At 47.1% G+C, this 21550-nt stretch overlaps 1 protein-coding gene across 1 annotated transcript in view; it reads right to left on the reverse strand.

The window, feature by feature from the left end:
• Nucleotides 1–16674, reverse strand: part of SUSD5 (sushi domain containing 5) — a 29501-nt gene extending 12827 nt beyond the window's left edge. The window contains exons 1-3 of the mRNA XM_037148318.2: nt 16365–16674; nt 11045–11222; nt 6897–7015 (exon numbers count right to left, since the gene is read on the reverse strand). Coding sequence (XP_037004213.2) covers nt 6897–7015; nt 11045–11222; nt 16365–16455 — 388 coding nt within the window. The 5' untranslated portion in view covers nt 16456–16674. The remainder of the gene's footprint in view (nt 1–6896; nt 7016–11044; nt 11223–16364) is intronic.
• Nucleotides 16675–21550: the final 4876 nt, after the last annotated feature.

The raw sequence follows: 21550 nt of genomic DNA on the forward strand, positions 1-21550 counted from the left end.
TCTTTACCGTAAGTGGGGCCTGCCCACAGTTCTCATGCCCGCTGCTTTCTGTTTGGGTTACTAATTATCGATTCGATTTCCTTCCTTATATGCAAGACCAGAAACTTGAGGTCATTTTTCCCTTAATATCTCAGAAGTCTTTCCACATCAGAACCATAAATTTCCTCAGTCTTTGGAAAGGCTACATTCTAGCACGCATTATTTAATCATCACACTGACATTCACATTGATTCCAAGTTTCCACGATTATAAACAATGCTACAATGAACAGCTCATGTGGACATTTTTGTACATATCTTATTTCGTCTTAGGAAAAACTTCTAGAAGGCGAATTGCTGCATCAAAGTGATGTGGGGAGACCTTTTTTTTGAAAAGGAAATCATTTTAAATTCAAATTTCCTCTTCTAATTTTTTATGTTGGACAGGAAAGTCTTTAGCTCTTATGGAGTCGAATTACCTAAGAAGCATATTGCTTAAAAGAAGATACGCTAAGAAAGGATGAAAATAGAAAATACAGCTTGTGCGTTAAACCACCTTGACTGGCCCCACGGCCTGTGGCTTGGGTGCACTTTCTCAAACAGAGCCATTGCTATGCATGTTCTTTCACTGGAGAGATTTTTGAATGGAAAAGGGTGTGGCTGTACTTTAGGAAGTCAGCACAGAATGTTGCACTTGAACCAAAACTGCCTGGACTGCAGCCTCAGAGATCAAGTACTTATTTCATCTGTGTGTCATGTAGGGACAAGCAGCCATCTGAGAGTTGCCACAAATTCAGGGACACCCCACTGAGCAGAAAGACATCATCCTTGGCTTCACTCGGCCTGAGAAGAGCATCCCGAGATGAATGGAGCAAAGTCATGAGCCTCGGTCAAATAAGGTTGAGCCAAATGCCAGCTGGTATCTCAGGGGCAGAAGACTCCATCTCTGTCTCTACCATCCGCTGCTGCCTGCATCTCACGCTGCACGTCCCTGTCTCTCCTCCTCGCACCAGGATCTAGTTTCAGGAGGCTGCAGGCTCTTCACACTCACACACGATCAGAGGACTAGTAAATACTTCCACCCCCACGCAGCTCTATCGGTGGAACGCAACACCAAGTCTTTGGAAGGAAAATCCAGGATCAGGTAACTGTTATGAGAGTAAAGGGGAACTTCAGGCCAAGTTCATACCCCATCGGACTCCGGGGACCTTCTCCCTCAGATGTCATTTCCAGAATGGCCCGGGCTAGATTCTGGCTCAGGAAAACCACAGTAACACTCCCCAGAGTCTGGGCCCACACACCATACGTTTCTGGATTCCCCACAAATGTCCATCCAGGACGGGGAACACACTGCTCCTTACAGGGTGTGACTTCAGAAGCTCCAAGACAGCAATTCCATCACTCAGCACAACCAAGAGTGTGCCAAGAACACCCCCCAGGTCCAGGGGCCACTCGAATTAGTCCCTTTCACTGCCCTTCCCATCACTAACCTTCACCAACCTCACAAGAGACCTATGGAAAACAGCTGGCTATATCCCTGGGCACTATTCTCCTCTTTAGGAAAACTTACATTTGGGTGGTCTTCACGGCTATTCTCAATTAATCCGTGGGTAGAGATTGGGGTTGAGGGATTTCTCAAGAGTGGGGTTTCAACAGTTTCAACAGAAAGAGCAGTCTTGATTATTTTCCCTCCCAAGGAAAGAGCCTGTATGAGAGATCTTGTCTTGCCAATGAACAGTATTAATGAACAATGACTTGTTTTCAATTTAAAAGGGTGCATTTGCTGGCCATTCAGAGCTTCTGATAACCCATTTCCAGAGTCTAGAACTAGTATAAAGGCTGATGCTTTTATTTTGAGGAATTTTAAGACTTCCATCATGGCATCTGACATTCTCAAGAAGAGCCTGCAACCCCCCATTATGAGGTCCCAAACCAAGGAGGCAGGTAGGAATTCCCACACAGATGCCTGACCTCCCCTCCTCCCTTTCGGCGTTACCCAAGCTGTGTGAAGAAGTTACCCTTTGTGCCCACCTGCCCAGCTCCCTCCCACTTACTGCACCCAGCATGCAACCAGCATCGTCCTCCCCATTCCATCCAATTTTATCATGTGTTCTCAACTCCCTATCACTGCTTTTCAACGCTGACTGTGCACCAGAATCTCTTAAAGTACTTGTCACACACACACACACACACACACACACACACACACACACACACACACTGTGTGCTGTGTTTTTGAGTTTCTGAGTCAGTAGGTCAAGGTCAGGGCCTAAGAATTTGCATTTGTAATAAGTTCCCAGGTGATGTGATGTGAATAGTACTGGTTCAGGGACTACCCTTGGGCGTCTCCTGCTCTGGAGAACTACTGCACCCTCCAAACCAGGCCAAATTAACACATGGTGACGGCAACCCAGAGACCACCTCCGGCCCTGTCGGCGAGGGGAGGGGAGGAGCCTTCGTGGAAAAGGCTCCAGGGAACTATCTGGGGTTGAAGGAGACGTTCTACATCTTGACTGATGATGACTGATTTAATTTTCTTTATCCTTTAACTACCATGATCACATGTTCATGTGTATAATTAGAAAATATATTAATAATATAAAATGGAGCTAGTGAAACCTATCTCATTAGGCTGTTAGCAGAATAAAAGGAGCCTATGCCTCACCCGGTGCCCAGTACAAGCCTGGAACTTCCCAGAGACATAAATAAAAACATGAGTTCCGTCCCCCAAGCAAGTCAGAGACGGATGGTCTTTTGAATCATCCTTCAAGTCATGGTGCTAACTGAACACCCAGTTTCCTCAAACCAAATATAGCCAAGCACAGGATGGCGGAGCAGGAACCGAGGGAGGAGGGGCAAAACAAAGGGGTTCATAAGATCCATCAGAACGTGGGCCCAGCGGCACCACTGCTCTGGCTGCTGCAGAAAGTCGTGTTCCTGGGAACTGACTTTGCATCGGGACTGACGCAGCCCAGGTGGCCTCTGGAGCAGAAAACTCCGTCCCGGGGAAGCAAGGGCTGGTGCTGTCAAAGTCTGGGTGCTGAGTGCAGAGGAGCACCCCCTGCTGACTGTGCTGGGGATGGTGTGGGCTGCCCTCCGGATCCACTCCAGCCACTGGGGATGTTCTGAGTCCTGCTCCCTCTCTGGAAGCACCAGTACCGCGGCTGCACAGAGCTAGTCTCCCCAAACCATCGTTCCTCAGTCTGCAATGTTGTCTCCTCCTCTCCCTAACAGCTATTTCCAAAAAATCCCTTTCAGATTCCACCTGGACTGCCATTGCCTCAGGAAGTCTCCCTAATTACCCTCCTCCTCTGTGTCATAGAAACACATTCCTCTCTTACTTATCCTTACACAGTGTCAGCTTGAGGGTGGGAATGACATCTCTATATTCAGCTGTATGTCTGCTTATCTGCCTATCTATCTATCTATCTATCTATCTATCTATCTATCTATCTATCTATCTACTCATCCATCCATACATCCATCTGAATCACCCACAAGTCTGAGCACTGGACTTCGCATTACCCTGGACAAATAAACAAATTGCCAATGTCAGGTCAGTGGTAATGAGCCCAGAGTCTTCCACACTCCCCCAGGAGACCGAGCTAAATACATTCTACCAGGTGTTCTGAGCACTGCAGTTGGTTCCAGACGTCTGGCTGCAGCCCGAGCATTTCCCCAGAGCCACTGCCGAGGCAGGGGGCCTCCTCCAGGAAGACCTGGGAATTGGCTACCCTCAAAATTTCCCGATTGCTCTCAGGATGAGCCTCCAGCTCTCCTCTTGATGACATAAAGGAAGGGAACGATTCCATTTCTGTTTTTAAGGGAAGTCTCGGCCATGGTTGAGTGTGCACGGGGAGGTGGAATGCAGTGCTAAGGAAGGGTGGGTGAGCGGGGCTGCGGGGGAACAGCAGCCCAGCCAGCCCTGGCTGCGGAGGGGTGGGAGACAGAAGCACCACCAGAGTGAAGTCTTCTGGGTGCACTCCAGACCCCACGCCGTGGACCCCAAGCGAGCTGCCAAGAGAAGCAGAGCCAGGGAACCCAAGTGGAGGCAGCTTATTTCATCAGCATCCAGTTGGTTAAAAATAACTTCACTTATTAGTTTAAGTGAGATCACCATGGGACTGGAAATTCACTCTCAGTGAGACAAAAGTACTGGAAGGAAAATGAGAAAAGTCTACATTCATGATGAATGTTCCACAGGCTCTGTTTTCCTTGGGCTCTCTCTAAGGCACCCGCCTGCCACTTTTGCAGTTAGCACGCACAGAGCTGAGCAGCACGAGAAGCATCACTGGGAGAAAGGCAGCCTTTGGAGACGATACTGTGCTGGGCAGTACGCTGCACCAGACCTCACGGACACCCCCGCAGGAGCCCCAAGGAGCCCCCTGCTCTCAGCTCCCCTAGACACGGCCTCTTCCTTCAGCACTGCTGCCTGCACTGTCAACCAAGGCTCCCTGGGCAGAGCGGAAGACCATGTGGGAACGGTGTACCTGCCCTTTCTTAAGGACAAAAGGCAGAGGATCAGGGACAGGCCTCTCTCTGAGTGTCCTTGGGACTTTTCTAGAAAAGCCCAAGAGGAAGTGGTCCTCGGCCTCTAATCCCAACTCATCAGGGCCCGCTTGAAGCCTCCACACAAAGCAGGCCTGCAGGACCAAGACTCCAGTCTTCTCCTTGGAGCCCCTTCCCACCTGCGTGGCGGTCAGGCCAGGTGCAGGCCGGCTGCCCTGGGAAGCACTTGGACGCCGATGCTCCGCACACCGAGCACCGAGGGACTTTGCTTCGCATGCGGGCTCCCCATGACTCGACATTTTTTTGGTTTGGGGGCCTTTTTCCTTGTTGTTGTTATTGTTGCTTTTGGGGGGGAAGAGTATGTAGATTGTTTTGCATTTTTGAAGTTTCTTGTTTTTACAGAATTTCAAAGTTACAGAAAAAACTATAAGAATAAGGAGCTCCCATAAAACCCTTCACCAAATTCACGAAATTCACCAATTGCATGATGAGAAACACAAAGTTCGGTCACCCCCACAACCCAAGCCAACAGCCAGCCCACTGCAGAAGGCCACCTACCTAGCAACTGATTATAGACTCATGAATGAGCCCAGCTGAGACCAGCAGAAGAGTACAAATTGCTGGTGAAAAAAAATGAATGAATGAAATAAGCCTTTGCCTTTGGGATGGTATGCTACATGGCAGCAGCTAACTGAGACTTCTTATTTATCAGGGGAAAGAGAGAAGACTCAGAAGCCCTGTGTACTCATTTGAGATCACTAAAGAATGAAGGTTATGCTGTTTTTCTTCTGGCTTTGTTTGTCTCCCTTGGGGATCCGATTCTTTGCCGATGTTTGGGATACTGGGGACCATTTAATTTACTTATATGATTTTAAAAAACAAACCATAGCCCTGGCTGGTGTGGCTCAGTGGATTGAGGGCCAGCCTGCAGACCAAAAGGTTGCTGGTTCAATTCCCAGCCAGGGCACAGGCCTGGGTTGTTGGGGTGTGTGGGAGGCAACCAGTCAATGTTTCTCTCCTTCTCTTTCTCCCTCCCAACTCTCCCTAAAAGTGAATAAATATTTAAAAAAACCCACAGATATGGTTCTCCCCAGGCCTGTCCAGAACAAGGCCATATTTTTCACTCACTTGATTGACAGATGGTAATAGGAGCCTGCCAACACTCCTCTAGGCAATCAGCAACCGCAGGACCCTTCCTGGAGAAAGACCCCCTAGCAGCAGGGAAGCCTACTGCTAACAAGCGCCTGACAAGCACCAGCCAGGGCCTGGGGCCCCACTGTGGCTCCTTGAATTATTCACTCGTCTGACCCTTTCCCTGGCGATTAGAATTCGGAGCCTCTGGGATGCAGCCTGAGGGTTTGTGTTTCTAACAGGTCCATCTGGTATTGCTTATCATCAGAGCGACTGGGGAAACTACTTTAGAGAAGTGGCTCTCAAACTGGGCTGCATGTTAAAATCACCAGGAAGCTAAAAAAAAAAAAAAACCAACCCAGTGTCCAGAACATTTATATCGGATTCTCCAGGGCTGGCACCCAGGCATCAGTATTTCTTAAAACTTCCCAGATGAGACCAGTGTGCAGCGAAGCAGTACCTGGGTGGATGTGTGTGACTGATGGGTAACATCTGTCTTTCTGTCTGTCTGCATGAGTGTTCCCTTTGAATAGCTTATGTTTCTGATAATGAAGTGGACTTAATTCAGCGCACAAGACATGCTGCCCGGGGGATTCCTTGATGGCTTTCTCTCACTCGGCTGATATCCCGGGAAGAAGTTGAATTTTCCTTCTTAGGATCAATTTCCTAAATCTTATACATTTGGGGAAAAAGGGTTTTCTTTCTTTACATTGTGCTGTGTACCATAAAGAACGACAGAAGGGTAAGTTGCATCAGCAGCTGTAGCAGATGCGGTCAGGGGTTGCCCATATTCCTGAGATACCTTTCCCATGCCCGTGTACTGGGGCTTCTTTTGGGCACCTGTGTATCTTGGTTGGCATGTGGCCCTCTGGCTACTGGAACCCTTTGCCTGTGCACATCACAAACCAGAAGAACCCAGGAATTTACATCTCCCTGAAGCAGCCCTTAACCAATGACTGACAGGCATTCCCTTGCACCTGGCCCAGAAAACTATGGTGACCCACAATGACTCCAGAGACCCGCTGCGGGATGCAGCTGAAGTTACCCACCCCCGACCTCATTGCCACTGTGGACTCTGCTTAGTGTTTCACCATTGCTCGTTCGGCTTCTTTCCCATGTCCACTGCCCCACTGTCCTGCTGGCTTTTCCTAGGAAGTCGCCTGACACACAGTGTTCACCGAATCTTCACCTGAAGGTCCACTTCTAGAGAAAGCAACCTAAGATGGCAACCCCCACAAGCACACGCTCCGGGACCTTTCCCAAGGCTCTGGCACTGACCTTCATCCTTCATACAAAGGGCACTGTAGGTGCCACCAGGAGCCGGGTTGCTCTCAATTCTCACATCGACAGCTCTCATGATTTGCTGTTCACCACTCCCCTTGCTACACACGGTTGTCCTGAAAGAGACAGAGAGGACACTGGGCTAGGAGTAGGAACTGAAAATGGGAAAGGACATTCTTTTCTGTTGTCAGCTTAGAGTTAGCAGAGATTTCTCTAATTCAGGAGCTTGGGATGACAGTACCCGTGTGGAAACATCCTCCCCAACGAAAGTCTACAGTTAGGAAGACATGGGGTGCTCAGGCTGAGGTCATGCACATGAATTCAAGTTTCAGAGGCAATAAATGCATCGTGGATTTCTTCTAGTATATGTTTGCTTTTTATTTCATAAACCTCTGCTCTTCTGTTATTTCGGGGGCTTGTTTTGCTGTTCTTTTTCATATTTCTTGCGATGAATGGTTAGTTCATGAATTTTAAGACTTTTTCCTCTTCAGACACAAGCACTTAATGTCTTCCATTTCCCTCTGGGGCTTGAGGATGACATATTTTTAGTATCATTCAGTTCTACTTATATGCCAGTTTCTACCATAATTTATCTTTGTCCTGTGATTTATTTAGGCATCTCTTTTATAAACAGCAAATACTAGAATTTTTTTTAAAACTCACTTGATAATCTTTGTTTTCTAACTGGAGCATCTCATCTACTTAATTTAATCATATATTGCTTTGAATTTAAATCTGCCATTTTTCTATTAGTTCTACTCCTTCTTTCCTCCTTTCTTCCTCTCTTTTCTTTTCCCTATTTTGTTTTAATTCTTTTCTTGGCATTCTCCCTTCCTCTCTATTGGTTTGGAAGTTATAGATTCTTTCAGTGGTTACCCCAGAGGTTACAACATTTCCTCGACTTACTAAACTTTAATATTGCTTTCACCTTCTTGCCCAAGGACACAACTTAAAATAATTAAAATACTGTGTATTAACATACTTAAAATGCTCCCTGACTGACATGACATTTTTTAGTGTTTAGCACCATCATCAGCGCTGTATGGAATTACGTAATTTAGGTTTATGCACCATTTACTCTTTCCATCCATTCTCTTCTGCATCTGCAGCCTCCCCCACCCCCATAATGATCTCCCTCCTGCCTCTAATGTTTCCCTTAGTGAAAGTCTGTTAAAATGAATTTTCTCACCTTTTGTATGTTTGACAATGTCTTTATCTTTATCCTTGGAAAATATCCTCACTGGGTATAGAACTCTAGAGAGGCAGTAATTTTTATTTTTATTTTTTAGCACTTTGAAGGTATCATTCAATTGTCTTTGGCCCTTTATTGTTGCTCCTTTAAAGTACTTTTTCCTGATGAGTTTTAATATTTTTCCTTCATCTCTGACTCTGATCTGTTTTACCACAATGTGCCCATTTCTTTCTGTTTGTCCTCCTTGGGTTTTGTCGGGTCTCATGAGTCTGGGCCTGTGGATAAGCCTCATACTGCTTTACTCCTTTTCCCTTCTCTTCTCCTTTTGGAATTCCAATCACGTGCATCTTCTTTGTCTTCTACTCTCCTAAATTTCTCATCCTTTTTCCTTCTGTCCTTTATTTTGAATACCTTCCTCTGAAATACCTTCCCGTTCATTAATTTTTCTCTTCGACTCTTTTTTATCAGCTGTTAGATCTAGCCCTCAAGTTCTTAATTTCAGTTATTGTATTTTTCATTTCTAGGGTTTCTGTTTGGTTATTTTTATAGTTTTCTTTGTCTGCTGCCAAAATTCTTCTTCTTACTTCTGTATCGCTGAACATTATAGAGAGTTGTTTTAAAGACTGCATCTCTAGAGTTTCTATTGGCTATTTTTGTTCTTACTGCCTTAGCTTCTCACGTGACTGGTTACTGTATATGGCATGACAAACCCCATACTTGCTAAAATTATTTCTGGAAATCAATTGCCTAAGACAGTGTTATCTCCCTCTAGAGATACTTTTTAAAATCAGTTCTGCTAGCTATTTGGAGCATTGGAACCTCAGTATCATCTTAGTCCAAATTCATGGATTAAAGGATGTTCAACCCTTGGCCCGTGGCCTAACACAAAACTGTAAATTTCCTTAAAATCTTTTTTTCACCCATCAGTTTTTGTTAGTGTTTGTGTATTTAATGTGTAGCCTAAAACAACTCTTCTTCTTCCAGCGTGGCCCAGAGATGCAGAAGGTCGGACACCCCTGATGGAAGCTATGCTGCAGGGCCTCTGAGGGCCCGTGTACTGCTCACAGCTTCCTTACAGCCTTGCAATGTCCCAACCCAAAGCAAATGCATTCCCCAGGCTGCCACCGACACAAAATCTGACTTCAAATCTCTGTTCTCCTTGTCCTACATCATATCAAAATTGCCAGTCAGCTTTTCGGCCATCTTTATGGCATCTGCATCTCCCAGGAGACAAGGGGCCCCAAATTCTGTATTCACCACTCTAGACCTCCCCATCTACCACGCCTGCTATGCCATCAACTGCAAGACACACTACACACTGCGAATTGAATAGTTGGTTTTGGGTGGGGAGCGGATAGGGCTGTGATGGAAAAACCCACGGTGAAATGTATGTACATACTAATGATTAGCTACTTCTTGGTTCCAGTAATACTAGAATGAAAAAACTACTTTTGATATGTTGTGTAGTGAATATATCGAGTAAGTATGTTTGCTTTACAAAGAATGACCATGGTAGCAATGTAGAGATCCACTAAGTTGTCTGAACGCTCCAAAGAGAATGGACCTTTCCTAGGACTCGGTCCTGATCATTAATGCCTGGGAGACTTAAGCCTGGCTCTGAGACAGCTTTTCAGAATCTCTGGATAGCCTGGTGATCTGATGCAGTGATGGGAACAGAGGTATGAAAAATGCCCAGACTTGACTACATGGAGGTAGAAACATCACATGTTCCCATGTAATGGAAACATGCATGCACGGGACATATTTCGTCTACTTAGGAGCCTGGATGTAACCAATATAAGGTGAGAACCATAGTTCCAGATTCACTGACAGGCTTTGGATGGAGCCTCAGCTGTCCCCTTTTCTCAATGGCTGCTTCACCTGTGGCACACTGGAGACGTGAGTCCCCATGGTGGTGTGTGCTTTCCATGGCCCTCTCAGCCAGACATCTTGAGGCCATTGTCTACCACAGGTGTCCTCGGAGCCCATTCCTTTCTCAGTGGAATGAATGGCTGCTGCCTTGTCTGAGTCTAAGGAAGCGGTCCGCAGCACTCCTGGGAAGTTTTCTCCTAGCTGGCCACAGGAATTACTTCTGCACAAGGGTTCCACGGGTCAGGAACTCAGGGCACAGTGGCAATGGCTTGTCTCTGCTCTGTAATGTCTAAGGCTCGGAGCTGGGGAGACTCGTAGGCGGCTGACAACTCCACAGATGACTGCTGGAATCACCCGGAGGTGTCTTCACTCACACAGCTGGCAGGTAATGATGGCTGTTGGCCAGGACTTGGCTTGGAGCTCCTGGGGAAAGGATCAAGCTGGGGCACCTCCATCCGGTCTGGGCTTCCTCAAGCACGGCCATCTCAGCACACTCAGACTTTTCACGTGGCCTCTCAACAGCGAGTGTGCTCAGAAACCCAGGCATGGATTTTTCTGGCCAATCGCAAAAGACCCAGTGTTTCTCCTGCTGTATTCTATTGGTTGAGGCAATACTACACTGTGCTCGATTCAAATGGAAGCAATGGGAAAGAATTTCTGGCTTCAATTTAAAACCTCCATACCATCTTCCTATTCCTATGCAAGCAGAGGCATATCCACAGAGAAAAACAGGCGAAGAATGTGTACCAAACAGTTAGGTCATGATCTCTGAGGTGGAGAAGAAGAGAGGAACTCACTTGGTACTTTATACATATCTATACTATTTAAAATTTTTACATGTATTATTTTTGTAAATTAATAAGGAAATTCAAAATCACCAAGCCCTGGGGAATTAACAGACAGAACTCCAGAAAAATGTTTCTACATGAGAACTTAGAACAAGAATACCCTGGGAGCCCCTCTGCCCCCTGCATTTGGCCTATCCTGGCACCTGAATGAAACAATAACTTAGCCCCATAGAAGCCCTGGCTGGGTGACCACGTGAGTGGGAAGGACGGCTAGCCCGGCTCTCCCGACTTACCCCAGGGTGCCGTCCGCCAGCCAGCCCGTGGTGCACAGGGTGAAGGTGCAGTCCTGGACCACCCTCTGCAGCTCCTCCGCAGACGCCAGGTGGGCACCCCTGCTCCTGCAGGAAAGCCGAGCCTCCTCCAGTTCCAGCCCCCGAGAGCCATTCTGAGACTCCAGCAAAAAGAGCTTCCCTGTGTGGGGACAAGCACGGACACGGGCTGACTCCTGGATCCCTGGAACGGACTCTCATCAGACTTACTCTCCTGCGGACACCTACTTGCCGGAAGTTCCCAGTAGCAACTGGCCCCTGGCACTCATCCCTGGGACTAGGTGTGGACATTCACACTCGTGTTTCAGCCCACGTTTGTGGTCTTTAAAAAAACTGATCATCTGCTCTGACATGTTTATCTGGATAAGGCCTTCAAGTATTTCTTTTAAAAAGGTGTTTTACAGACACCATGTGGTAAAGCTCAGTGTCCTAAGTTTCCCTGTGTCGGGTCCCTTTGTGTCCAAGACACGGATTCAGGCTTCACCTTTGCCTTCTTTCCCCGGCCCCAGCTCTGGGGTGACCGCATACCTAACAGACTAATTCCTTTCTCTCTGCCCCACCATCTCAAAGCATCATCAGCCCTTCCCGCAATGAGTTCACTTCATTCCCCCAGTAAACAAGACAGCAGGGGCCAAGGCTGGTGCACTCTTCCTGCAGCATGTGATTATACACGGGTGTGTGTTGGGCCCGAGACCCGTGGGCAGGTGGGTGAAATGAGAACACAGATTCAGGCAGAGGTGAAAGCTGATGCTAAAAGCCAAGGAAGCTTTAGGCGAGAAAACCGTGGTGCAGGGGGGAGCACTGTGGCCCCCAGGAACCTCCCGGAGGGATGAAGCAACACCGTGGGTGGCCCTGTGAAGTTTAAGGTAAAGGCAGGAGAAAAAAAACCCCAGTTAGAATGAGACATCTTGCTTACATCTGTCAGTAAAATTATCACACTCTACTGATTGTATTAGCATAAGACACTTACCGTCATCTATTACAAAGTTATTACAATAAATATAATAACCCCCAGCTTTGGAACCAAAAGTTATAAAGAATGCACACTCTTTCCACATTAAGCATATCTGCGAGTGACTGGTGCTCCCTCAGACTCGGTGGGACTGTGCAGCACACACCTGAACCCCGGCACCTGACGGCCCTGCCTGGAGAAGTGAGTGTGCACCCCAAGGCCCCTTTGTACTCCCAGCATTTACTGATCTGGAAAACGCCGTTATGAAGCTAAGCTGAGGTTTGGATGGTCAAGCCCCTGAGCAAGGGGACGAAAGTGAGATTCCGGGCCCTGGCCGGGTGGCTCAGCTGGTTGGAAATGACAAAATGTACTTCTAAATAAACCGTGGGTTCAAAGCTGAAACCACAAGTGAAATACAACATTTTAATTTAATTGACAAGAACTCGAGGAGAAACTGAAGTTGGACTGAAGGGACATGTTCGTATTACAGAAGGAAACTGGCTGGTGATTATTTCAATTTCTGTCTCACAAACATAGGAAAAGGAACCTAAAATTAAAGCTTCTCAAGAATCAGAAGAAAGAATTAATAAAGATAGAGCAGAAACCAATGACAGGGAAAGCAGATGTTTACTAGAGAAAATAAAGCCAAAAGTTGCTTCTTTCTAAAGAACAATAAAGTTGATGGACCCTTAGCAAGACTGATCAGGACAAAAAAGATAAAATACAAATCGCCAATATCAGGAATGAAAGGGGAAATCATTACAGATTCCACGGACGCCGACAAGAAAATAAGAGATTATTGTGTAACGAATGATAGTGCATTTGACAGTTCAGATGAACTGGACAAATTTCTTAAAAAGTCAAACTTAGATGCAAAATGAATAAGAAAATCTGAATATTCCTTCATCTACTAAAGAAATTAAATTAGTCATTTAACATCTTCCCACGTGAAAAACTCCAAACCACGTGATCAAACACTACTAAACATTAAAACACCAACCAACCGACAAACAAAAAAACCTCACTTTACAGAAACCTGTTTAGAGAACAGGGGAGGGAACAACTTTCAGATCTGCTTCAGAAACCATGTCACCCTGGCTCGTGTGGCTCAGTGGACTGAGCACTGGAAAGATCACCAGTGTGATTCCCAGCCGGGGCACGTGCCCAGGTTGTGGGTCACGTCCCCATCTGGGAACATGTGAAAGGCAACCAACTGATGCTTCTCCCACACATTGCATTTCTCTTCCTCTCCTTCTCCCTCCCTTTCCCTTTCTCTAAAAATAAATAAATAAAATCTTTAAAAATCCCATTATAACCCTGATGCTAATACCTGACAAAAATATTATAAGAAATAAAAACTACAGGCCGATATATTTGAGGAAGATAGAATCAATCATCGCCTGTTCTGCTCACTCCAGGCTCGGTTCTAAGCCGTCTCTTCTCACTAAAACCCCTTCCCTAGGATTCCACCCTCACACAAGGACTCACGGTTTTCTCTTCAGTCCAGACCCTTTCCGTTTGTCCACCCAGGTCTCCAACCGAACTCTCTTCCACCTGGATGGACAGACAGCTGAACTAGCGTCCTATATGGTCTTTCTATATCCAATCTTGTTCTGGTCCCATCTGTTCTCCCTACATAAAAAATCAGGGTGATCTTTTCAAACTGCCAATCTAATCAGTCACCCGATGGCTGAAGACCATTTGATGACTTTCTGGCCTTGTCTGAATTAAAACGAAACTTGGCCTATGAGGCCCAGGATGTGTCATGGCACTCACACCAGTTTTCCTGGCATCACCGCGAACCACCTTCGCCTTGGACTCTTGGCTCCAGCCAGTCTGTTATCACACGTCCCATTTTCTCTGCCCCACACAGTTCCTCTGCACAAGCTGCACAGTTCCTCTCCACTCAGACACTCTTTGCTCCCACTTTTTGTTGACTTAATCTTACTCATCTTTCAGATTCTCTTACGCCAAACCAAAATCTCCTAGTACGTGCCCTTGTAAGACCTCTGTCCTTTAACCTCACCATGTATCAAAATTGCAATTACACCTTTCATTCACACAATTACTTGCTGAGTGACTCTCTCTTCCACTAGATTTTAAGCTTTCTGAGAGCAGGACCTAGTTCTCCTCACCATTCTATCCTCAACACCAAGGGCAGTACCAAGCGCATAGTAGATACTCAATAAATGACCCATTGAATTAATGAATCCTTTCCTGTAATCACTACCCAAATACAGTTCACTTGCATTCAGTTAGTATGAAGATATTTTTCCTTTCAAAAGTATTTTAGAAGCACAGTGGCAGGTCTCCGTTATGCAAGAGATGCATATCTAATCAGTCACATGTAAACTAAATGTTTTTCATTTGCATTTATTTCAGTGCCTTATTTTTTTAATACATCCATAGAGTTTTTAGTAACTGATTCTCTCTCTTCCAACTGAACATCTCTCCTCCTTCCTCCCATTACTGTGGAACACAGCTAAAGGTGGAAAGTGGTGATAGTTAAGCACATAAAGATCCTTCCATGATGTAGGTTATAATTCTTCGATGGCTCTGTCATAAAGGTCGGAGCTCAGCAAATGGAGTTTCTTGAAAGCAAGTGTACCTGTAATCCTCCATTGGGGAGAGAGGAGAAGGAAGGATAGGAGAAAAGAGAAAGAAAACATTTCTGGCAGGCGGTAACGAGGAAACAGGCTTGGCTACTGTCCTCCCTATCTCCTGGTCCAGTGATGTTTCTGCCTTCCGTTTTCTATGGTCCACATTCAGCCTGACAGGCACGAAATGCCGATCCAGTAAGCAGTTACAGAGGGGTGATGCTCTAAAGCCTCCTGTGTTGCAGAAATGTTTCTTTAAAAGGCATCAAAATTGGCACAATAGCATACATTGTTTAATGGTTAATACTAGCTCTGGTTTATTCTACTTGCATTCTTTAAAATCAGTTAATTTTTATGACTCCATGTCAGGCAAAAAAAAAAAAAAAGGACAAGAATTAACAGTGGATTGATTGCTAACAGTTATGGGATTTCTTTTTGGATGACAGTGATTTTGTAGAAATTGGTGGCGATGCTTACACAACATAGTAAATACACTAAAGCCCACCAAACTGTACCTTTTAAAACGGTAAAGCTCTGCATGAGTTGTATCTCAATTAAAAACCGACAGTGATCACCAAGAGCCTTTGAAGTTAAACATGTTTTCTAAGCCTTTCTCTGGGACATGGAAGACTAAGACGTTCATTTTTAATTACAAGCAAACCGTTCTTCGAGGTAGCTACTTAGGACAAAGAACCCCCAAAATTCTAAGATGGTATCTAGAGGGTTCCCTTGCTTTCCCCTTCCCTAACCACCGTGTTTCTTTTTCGTCAAGTCCTCTAATTTCAAGTGACATTGTTTGCCAAATAGCAACAGCATTTAAAAATACACCCTGCATCCTAAATCAGCCAAGTCAATCAATCTAATGCGCCTCGAGCTTGGGTTTACTGAAACCCCTCCTAGATGTGGGGCCTGCTGGTTTCTCTCCTTTCCCATCCTCTGGTCCCAAATCAACCAGGTTTTGTTCCAAAATCAAAACACGGCTGAGCTAGCTTTTAGAAATCCAGTGGATATAAAGCTGCGATCCTGCTACTCAAAGGAAGCACCGAAAGCTGAATTCAGCTCAGAAAACAAACAAAAAGAGGTGTGCCAATTCTCAACACCCGCAGTAATCTGTTCCTTACCCGCATCCCTCGCCTCATGGCGGACAGCATCTTCACCTGGCACTCTGGGTCCAGCCACACTATCATTTATCCCACTTTCCCCGCCACTCACAGCACAGGGCCTTTGCACGTGCTGTTCCCTCTACCCAGGACGCTCTCCTGTCCCATTCGCTTAGTTGATTCCCACTCATCTTTCCCTTCTTCCCGGATCGGACCAAAATACCGACGGAATCTTCTGATCACTGGCCTCGCGGTCAGGAGCACATTTGATAGCCATGGAAAGGTCCCTCTCTGCCGAGGAGGTTCTAGGGCACTCCAGACGTGATTTCATCGTAAATACCTTTCTTGGAGATCTTGGGAAAGCCAGCGGCGGGACTGCAGGACCAATGCTCTGGCTTCCTCCGGTGCGTGATGGAAGGGTTCAGGGGCACAGTGCGGGCGTGTGGGCGAGCTGAAACTCCGTGGGCCGGGAGAGGACGCGGGGCTGCAGCACCGCCGCTCGCCTCCTTCCCTCCCAGGCTTGCGGTTTTCCGGGCTGGTCCGAATGGGCACCCCAGCGAGCTCCGCTTTCCCCACCCAGACCCCAGGCACCGCTCGGGTCCCCGCCGCCTCCCGGGCGCTCCGAGGACACTCACCATCCGCCCGCACGGAGAGGCGCGGCAGAACGAGCAAGAAGAGGGCCGCCGTCCAGAGCCGGGCGCGGGGGCCGGGTCCCTCGGCAGCCATGGTCCGGGCGTCCGCGGGCTGGCGGGCTCGAGCGAGGGCTCTGGCTGCGATCGCGGCTGCCTGTGCCGCTGCCCAGCGTGCGCCACTCGGCTCGGCGCGCTTCGCTCTGCTCGCGCGTTGCAGGCTTCGCGCCCGGCGCGCCGAGAGGGAGGAGCGCGGACGGCCGGGGAGGCTGGGGACGCCGGAGCCGCAGCCTTGGGGCCCCGAGCTCCCGGGGGTCTTGTCCGTGGCGCCGGGGAGGCGGCTGAAGCGGGGCTCCGCCTTCGTGCCGGGCACCTGGAGGCCTCTGTGCCAAGAGAGGCGCGAGCTCCCAGGGCGCCGCCGGGGCGGAGGGTGAGGGCGCGGGGAGGCGCGGAATGCTGAGGCTTCAGAGAACCCTCGCCGGCCTGGGGGGCTCTGGACGAAGGGGTGACGCAGTCTAAGAGGCCGAGCTCTTCCCGGAGCACCGTTAAAAAAAAAACGGATGCCTGACTCTGTCGTTTGCCTGCTCACTTTCCAGCCGGCGTCCTCTTATAGGAGGAGGAACATGGTTATGAAAAAGAAGAATCAAGCTTGCCAGCCTCACTCCAAGAGGCGAAATGCACGGAACAGCGAGACCCTTCTTCCCTTAAAGCGCGGCTTGGAAGTCATTCAGACAGGGGCCTCTTCCGGACCTTTCCTTCGCGTCTTTTCCAGGTATGGGGTAGCATCTCTCCAAGAACACCGAGAGCGCCGGTGGGGTTGGCACCTTCGCCACAGCTCTTAAACCAGGGCTCCTTGACCTGGAGAGGGCCTGAGATTCGGCGGATTCTTTCTGTCTGGGCTGGGACACTACATTCTAAACAGGTGTCCGGCTGAATGCTGCTGTGGGGGCCCCTGCCATGGATTGATTCCATCCTCCGCCCCGCCCCGCCCTGTCTCCCAGCATCAGCACCTTTCCGAGAAGGAAGGGGAATCTGCCTTCTTCACAGGTGGAGTATAAAGATTCATACTGTTATCACTGGGACTCCAGAGGCGGTCAACAAAAGAGCCCACGGCGCACCTGCCCACAGCACGCCTGCCCGTTCTACACCCCAGTGAGGCTCCAATCTGCCCTAAAAGTGCTCACACTTAAGTAAGGCAGACTGAACGATTGGTGCTAGAAAAAGCACTGATGATTGTCCCCGTGAGGATGATCTAGGATACAGACATTGAACGATTGTCTATTTTCTTCTTAAGGTAAAAACGGAGATTGGGACCCATACCTGACATCGCACAGGCGGCGTTTCTCAGCTCCCTGATTCTGAAGCGCACAGAAAACCTATCGCTCCCGCAAATGTCAACTGCAAGACTCTTACCACTAGGGATTAATTCCTTTGTAAAATAAAAATTTGCCTTGAAAAATGCAAATACTCTAGAGTGTTAAATGCAGCTGAGGCCTGACAATCATTCACACCTAAGTGTAAATGAATTTACTTGGCTGCCTCTCTTCTGGCAGCTTGCTGGTAATCTAAGGAGTGAGACTTCTCCTTGAGAGCCCTTTTAAAGCCTGATTATTGCTGAGGATGGGAAGGATGGGCAGGAAGACAGCTGCAAGAGACTGACTCACCCAGGAGCTGTGCCTCTGGTCTACTTTTAACTGGCTGCCTCTCCTGGAATCATTCTCTAATTTTTAAATTTTTTTCTCCCTAGGGTCATGAGGGTACATGACATGCAACACTAGGCAGATGAGACCCACAGCAGTGTAATAGGCGCAGGTACTCCCAGCCTAGGGGAGGAGGACACTGCCGGCTGTGCAGGGCCGCGCAGGGGCTGAACTTGGGAATGGGGGGAACAGGGGCTCTGAAGTGTAGGCTTTGCAGTAACAAGAAGGTCAGGTGACCTCTGGTTCCCGTGAGAGGATAACACTGTCTTGTCGGAATAACTCCTCAGGCTGGTAGGGGGACAGAAACCTGCCGTGCAGAAAAAACCAGAAACTGTGCCTGGCACCCCTGATAAGAAGGGTTGTTTGGCTGGGGGACCTTATCGGTGAGAGGACAGTGGGGAGGAGGAAGGGAGCTTCGCCATCGGAGGCCCTCCTCATCGCCCCAGATGTCACGACCTCGGGGAAACAATTTAAGTGCTGAGCCTCACATCCTTGTTTATCAAACAGGGATAATAATTCCAGGCCCACAGAGTTCTTGCTGTGATTCAGTGAGAGGTCACAGCACACTGTAAACACAGTGAATAATGGACCAAGCAATAGGCCTATGATTCATTCTCTTTATTACTTGGGAGACAAAACCAGGGAAGAAAGAAGGTGATCAGTCAAGTCCCTTTTTAAACATGTTAATGGCAGAACTTCTAGCAAACAAACTAATGGTGTTTGCCAGCAGGAGACTTTCCTTGGAATGCTTTTAGTAGGTTGTGCGTGGTTGCCTAGGTTTGCTTGTGGTAAACAACTCTGTGACCTGTGGATTTCTGAGGCACGGGTGCCTAGAAATGCCATGTAAGTTATGGAAGCATCTAGAGAGAAATGGAGATATGCCGTGACTGAGATGCCTCCTTCTGGGTAGCAGTTTGTCACAGCACACATGTCTCGATGACTTCCTATGTAGAAGTGCAGGCAATGACGTGAGATCTGAGGAAAACCTATGCTGTGGTAGAGACCTAACCAAAGAAATGGGACATGAGAACAACCTAGAAGAGGCAGAATTGATGCAGGGACAGGGAAACTTCAACACAGTAACCTCACTGCCCTCGTGGAGAGAAGAGAAGACACTGCATTAAAAAAGCTAGAATAGGCTGAGGTACCAAAAAAAGAAGGGGGGGAAGGATATTCAGAGTGGAAAAAAAAAAGATTTCTTGGAAATGAAGACATGAGATCAGAGACAAAAAGCTCAAAAGTTGAGTTGGAAGATAAAATTGAGAGAATGTCCCAGAAAAACATAGCAGAAAGACAAAAGGGTAGAAAATAGGGGAGAAAAAAAAACACTCGGGAAATGCCCTTTCAGCCTGCGCCTTGCCTTGACCTTAACCACATGGCCCTTCCAGGGATGCCACGTACTTCCTCCCGGAACTTGTAGGTAATAAATTTCTCTATTCCACTTTCCCTTCTTTTGTGTCTGTAATGAACAAATGTTAACACAGTCACAACATTCTGTGGAAAGCCCACGGTCCACCCAAAGGTTTCTCAAATTTTTTTAGGTACTTGGGTGTCGAATTCCTGCCCCACTTCTGGTTCGACAGAAAGTGACTTTCCTTTATTTCCACCCCGGGGTCCGCTCAAATATGAATTCATGTTGGAGTCCCTAAAAAAAAAACTTTACCAAATCTCTATTTATTTAAGGCTTCTAATGATGAAAGAGTCCTTTCTCAAAGGTTTTAGAGAAGTGGTGAGGGGTTTGTTTTGGTTTTTTTTTTTTTGCATAAATGCAAACAACTTAAAACCGAGCACAGTAGTGGCCCCGATCCACCATTTCTAGTGCCATGGATTCCGCTACCCGTGGTCAACTGTGTTCTGAAATATTAGATCGAAAATTCCGGAAATAAACAAGTCCTAGGTTTTGTTTTGGTTTTTTAAGATTTTACTTATTTATTTCCAGAGAAGGGAAGGGAGGGAGAAAGAGAGGGAGAGAAACATCCATGGGTGGTTGCCTCTTGTGCGCCCCCAAATGAGATTTGGCCTGCAATCCAGGCGGACACCTTGACTGGCAATCGAACTGGCCACCCTTTGGTTCCCAGGCCGACGCTTGATCCACTGAGCCACACTGGTCAGGGCACAAGTCCTAGGTTTTTAATTGTGTGTTGTTCTGAGTAGCACAATGAAATCTTGCAGTGTTGTGCTCTGTCTGCCCTGGACTTGAGTCTTACCCTTGTCTGCTGTAACCACGCTGTATGCGCTCCCCTCCGGGGAGTCACTGGGGAGCCACCTCAGTTTTCAGGTGACTGTGGTACCATTGCAGTGTTTGTGGGCAGGTAACCCTTATTTTGCTCAATATTGGTCTCAAAGCACAAGCATAGTGAGGCTGGCAATTTGGGCATGCCAAAGAGAAGCCATGAAGTACTTTCTTTAAGTGAAATGGTGTGTATGAGTAGGACAAAACACAGTTCACAGGTATAGGATTTGGTACTATATGCAGTTTCAGGCATCGGCTGGGGGGTCTTCAAACACTTCCCCCCAAGATCGGGGTAACGGCTGAATTAGACTTACCTCCTCTTTACAGTCCGCCTGACCCTCTGCCGTTTTCTGTGGTCATCTTCTTTTGCTCTCGCCTCCCCTCTCTTCTTTCCTCTACTTCTCCCACTCCCAAATTCATCTCCTTTTCAGTCCCCCCCCAGCTTCCCATCATCACATACAAAAACAACACTCATGAACATCCCACGGGAATTAAATGTGTCAAATGACATGTGGAGTGAGCTTAGACTATACCTGAGAGTTCCATGATTTGCATTTGAAAGATTTTGCTGCGGTTAATTTATTTCAGAGTTCACACATTTAAAATGATGTCTTGGCTACATACAAATCCCTACCCCTGGGCCCGTCTATATGGTCCAGCTTGGCCTCTCAGGTGTAGGGAAAGCTGGTTTTCTATTTAAAATCTGATCAAGGATTCTATTGGCCTGGATCATAGAGTGGAATCTCTTGTTGTGATCAATAAAGATTTCAAACTTTAGTTAGCCTCGCTGGCCTCACTTATGTTTTATTATGTCAAGATTTCTCCTGGGCACATGGAATCAGAAAGCTTAATATTGATCATAGTTATTTTAACACTGAAATAATGCATAGTGATTGTCCTAAATAAACTTATATTACTTCGGAACTAGAAATTTACTCCACAATGTTATGTGTGCACTAGGAAGTAATTACCTTTTATTGATCACCTATGATAATAAGGCACTTTAATCTAGACTTTTATTTGTAATACTTACAACAACTCTACAGTCAGTTTGCAGATGACAAATGGAGCTTTTCCCCATGTAGGTTCTGCAAATTGCCCAAGGTCACACAGCTAGTATGGCAGAGGTGGGATTTGAGCCCATCTCTATGTGATGCTAAGGTCTCTACTCTTAACCTTCACACCATGTTGTCTCTTAGATGTCCTGTAAGCATTTTCCCCTATTAAATTAGGTTTACATTCTAGGAAGGCAGAATCCT

This window comes from Artibeus jamaicensis, unplaced genomic scaffold (assembly GCF_021234435.1).
Source record: "Artibeus jamaicensis isolate MK-2021 breed Jamaican fruit bat unplaced genomic scaffold, CSHL_Jam_final contig_519, whole genome shotgun sequence".
Taxonomy (NCBI): Eukaryota; Metazoa; Chordata; class Mammalia; order Chiroptera; family Phyllostomidae; genus Artibeus; species Artibeus jamaicensis.